The sequence below is a fragment of the Triticum dicoccoides genome, chromosome 3B, assembly GCF_002162155.2.
Source record: "Triticum dicoccoides isolate Atlit2015 ecotype Zavitan chromosome 3B, WEW_v2.0, whole genome shotgun sequence".
NCBI classification, from domain to species: domain Eukaryota; kingdom Viridiplantae; phylum Streptophyta; class Magnoliopsida; order Poales; family Poaceae; genus Triticum; species Triticum dicoccoides.
The window spans coordinates 557646466-557650469 of record NC_041385.1 but is presented as its reverse complement, the minus strand read 5'-3'; the positions used below and the strand labels follow the sequence as shown (position 1 = coordinate 557650469).

Here is a 4004-nt window from a genome sequence, read left to right as displayed (position 1 = left end):
CCATTTGATTAACGGGATCACATCATTAGAGAATGATGTGACTGACTTGACCCATTCCATTAGCTTAGAATTTGATTGTTTAGTATGTTGCTATTGCTTTCTTTGTGACTTATACATATTCCTATGACTATGAGATTATGCAACTCCCGAATACCGGAGGAACACTTTGTGTGCTACCAAACGTCACAACGTAACTGAGTGATTATAAAGGTGCTCTACATGTGTCTTCGATGCTACTTGTTGAGTTGGCATAGATCAAGATTAGGATTTGTCACTCCGATTGTCGGAGAGGTATCTCTGGGCCCTCTCGGTAATGCACATCACTATAATCCTTGCAAGCAATGTGAATAATGAGTTAGTTGCGGGATGATGCATTACGGAACGAGTAAAGAGACTTGCCAGTAACGAGATTGAACTAGGTATTGAGATACCGACGATCGAATCTCGGGCAAGTAACGTACCGATGACAAAGGGAACAACGTATGTTGTTATGCGATTTAACCGATAAAGATCTTCATAGAATATGTGGGAGCCAATATGAACATCCAGGTTCCGCTATTGGTTATTGACCAGAGACATCACTATAATCCTTTGCAAATATATTTGGTCATTCAGCAGAAGGTTACTTATTGTCATATGATTAGCATTTGGCAAGATGATTAGTATTTGAGCATTTGGTGAAAGGTTACTTTTTGCCGTATGATTAGCATTTGACAAGGTGATTAGTTTTCTATTAAGGTTCTTTATTACTTCTTGCCAAGAAAGCTAGCTTTGGCGGAAAATACACTGGCACATGGATTAATAGCCTTTCGCTAAACAAAAAGCTACTAATCATAGTTTTTTGTAAAGGAAATCACGTAGTTATTTGGCGATTAAACTTTAGCAGAGACGAACATTTATGGCTACGGTTGGATGACGGCCTTCCGCATCCATCAGACTGGTCCCGTCCTGTCTGCGGACGAACGCGGGAGAAAATTTGCGGGTCGCCGTTGAAGATGCCCTAAGCATAGTACATGAGCATCTCGTCGTCTGCAGGCCGGTTCCCGAAATTCCAAACAATTTCACTCTGTGTCCCCAGAAGAGGAAGAAGGTTTTGGGTACCAAAGTAGAGAGGATTTTTTTTTTTTGCGGGAAGAAAGGAAACAAAGTTGAACTTTGCCTTTTCTAGAATTGTATCTCAACCTAGGTATGTCCTTGCCTATGTGGTTGTTCCAATCAGTGTCACGGTTTGTTATGATAGTAGGTCCTTATTGAATTGCCTTTGTGTTAGGTACTCGTTTAGCCTCTTCATCAACACCCTCCCATCGAATAAAAGAGTTTTTTGAAGCAGTAAATTTTTCGAGCATAAAACAAGTTTAACCAATTGAACTCAGTTGGTGTTCATGTTAATGTGAAGTTTGACTCGATGGATATCACCAACACAAAACTGGTGTTGCCGTTAATAAGATGTTAATACGTAACCTGACCTTAGCTCAGTTGGTAGAGCGGAGGACTGTAGTATTTGCAAATAAATCCTTAGATCACTGGTTCGAATCCGGTAGGTCGGAGACAAAAAAATTATCATTGATGATTTTTTTGTTTATTCTTCCAGCCAGAAAGGATTAGTCACTTACAGGCGAGTTACACTAGGAGCATCTTTCGACCAAAAAATACTGAAACAATTTATCTGTATTCGTCTGAATCAAGGCGGAACATCATATTTGAAGATCAATTCCACCATTCAACGCATTCAGAGTTTTAGACCACACTCGCGAATTGCGATGCAAAAGCTTACATCTTATCCATATTGGCGCATTTCATGGAACTGTTTCACACTACTAGCCGCCGCCCCGTAATCAAGTAGTAGTCCAGCAGGCCGTGAAAATATGCGCGGAGCGGATCAGCACGGCAGCGGTTGCTCATCCGCCATGCCTTTGAAGACGAGGAACCGGAGCGACTCGAGCTTGAAGTATATGAAGCTCCCCTTGCTGTGCGTGAAGTAGCAGCCGAAGCTGCAGCCGACCACGCACTGCCACCCCGGGCCATGGATCGTGTCGAACTCCTGCAGTGCAGCCGTCCAAATCAGATCCAATCATTCGGCAGCACTTGCACTGTCCTAGCTTGTTACTTGCAGATTCAGCAGCTTATAGATTTGGGGGCGGGATTGGCATGTTTCTCACCTTCTTGATGTGCGCCGCGATGCTCCGGCAGTCGAGGACGTCGAAGCGGTCGAGCGCCCTGGACGCCGCCGACGTAGCCTGCAGCTGCATCTTGGCCGGCATGTCGGTGTCCTCCACCGTCGCCTTCCCTTCCAGCATCCCGCTCGCTCCTTCCCTCCTCTGCTAGAAGCTCTGCTCGCAGTCGCACGCGCCGCACTGTATGATTGGCTCGGGACAGGTCTGGCTGGGTAGAGGAGATGATGATGGATGGAGCAGCTCCGGGCACCGCTTTGCCCCTTTTGTAGGCGGATGCTCGGATAGCTACGGAGTTCACGCTCGGGCGTCCACGTCAACGTGACGTGCTAACGAGAGCTCGAAAGAAAACAACTTGACATGCTAACGACCACCTCCAGCCAGCAGCGAGTTCCCTTCCCGGATAGATAGAGCACCTGAGGCACAGCCGCTCCGGCCTCCGGCTGGCTTTGAAAATGGAGATGCTGCTGTTGCCTGCTGAGTTCGTTCTTTTCTCCTTTCGATTGAATTTAAAATGGTTGGCGTTCTGGCTGGGCTGGGCGCCTGTCCTGAGTAGTTCTGCTGGCTCGATCGATATTTTTGTTGGTAGATATCCACCAGATGGGTTAATTAGCACTCCACGTAAGCTGGAGGCTGAAAAGTCTCCGACCTGATCGGATCTCCGAGTGTATGTATATAGAGAGTATAAGTGCGGTCACCAGCCGCGTTTTTACTACTTTCATTATTACGTATTATTAAGGCATGTGTGGGTTACAGTGAACTTTGCTGTTCAATCCATCCTCGTGGTCCAGTCATTCATGTATTCTTGGACCGGAACAAGCAGAAACGGATGGGATAAGCGAAAGCGAGCAGCTCCATGTGAAAGGGAAGAGCTCTTGCTAATTTGATCCGGAGATAATAATTTTTTCTGGAGCTATGGCCCTGTTGGAATAGTTTATGTTAATAATCGGAGATGCGGCAGGTCTCCTGCGGTCCAGCCGTGGTGTACCGGCAGTACATGTGTCAAAAAGGTGGTACTAGAATTAAAATATGTCTAGATACATCTATTTTTTTGATAAATATTTTCGGACGGTGTGAGTATAATATAAGAGTGACTAATGTCAAAAACGTTTTTATATTATGAAACGGAGGGAGTAATATTGAGCGTCAGTTCGTTATGCCGAGGATTCTGCATAATCCATAGAATCTGCCATTAAATTCTTTGCTAAGATTGCAATTTAAGATTGTGGATTAAGTTATATTGCTGAAATGTCTCTATCGCCCTTAGACATAAATTGTTTTGATGAATGTTAACACTTTGTTGTTTCGAAGTGTTTTTGTTCAAATATGAGCACGAAAGTGATTTATGAATATCATCAAGTGTTAAATATTACAATTATAATGCTTTTAAAGTTTTGCTCATTACAAATAGGGTTGAACTACAAAAATGAACAGTACTAAAGATTGCTGAAAAAAAATATAACAGCAAAAATTGTACCATTGACAATACCGCCATCTATCCAAAAACACCAACCATTGATAGTAGCAAAAAATTGTGCAAATCATGGTACACAAACAGCTTGTCCATCTAACAAATCCATCGACGGTATGGTAGTGCATGGTTCTTCCAATTTTGATGAAAGAATCCAAGCAATAAACAAAGTTTATTGTGAAGTCTTTGAGATAGTTTGTCCTCCTCCCATGGTTCGACACGCCCAAGTGCTTAGGGCAACTCCAATGCGGATCACCAAATCACCTCAAAATGGTCGGACCGAACAGTCTGAACATTTTTCGCCATCCAACGGCGGTCACCAAAGTTGTTCAGACCGGTCTGGACGATCGAAATCCGTCCAG

General features: G+C 43.9%; 1 protein-coding gene and 1 non-coding gene across 2 annotated transcripts; one reads left to right on the top strand and one right to left on the bottom strand.

Annotated features, from left to right (window-relative positions):
• Nucleotides 1-1461: 1461 nt before the first annotated feature.
• TRNAY-GUA lies at nt 1462-1547 on the top strand. The gene is given in 2 exon segments: nt 1462-1498; nt 1512-1547. It is a non-coding gene; the product is annotated as a tRNA-Tyr (tRNA).
• Nucleotides 1548-1636: 89 nt separating this feature from the next.
• Nucleotides 1637-2494, bottom strand: LOC119281537 (dynein light chain LC6, flagellar outer arm-like). The gene is made up of 2 exons (XM_037562036.1): nt 2160-2494; nt 1637-2041 (listed from the first exon to the last, which is right to left on the bottom strand). Exons 1-2 carry the CDS (start codon nt 2295-2297, stop codon nt 1880-1882), a joined length of 300 nt encoding a protein of 99 aa, XP_037417933.1. The 5' UTR covers nt 2298-2494; the 3' UTR covers nt 1637-1879.
• Nucleotides 2495-4004: the final 1510 nt, after the last annotated feature.

What these genes read in the sequence shown, in the direction of transcription:
- LOC119281537 (XM_037562036.1), bottom strand. Translation starts at nt 2,297, where the DNA reads ATGCTGGAAGGGAAGGCGACGGTGGAGGACACCGACATGCCGGCCAAG. An exon ending in TCGCGGCGCACATCAAGAAG is followed by an intron (nt 2,042 to 2,159) that starts GTGAGAAACATG and finishes GCTGCACTGCAG; the next exon opens with GAGTTCGACACGATCCATGG.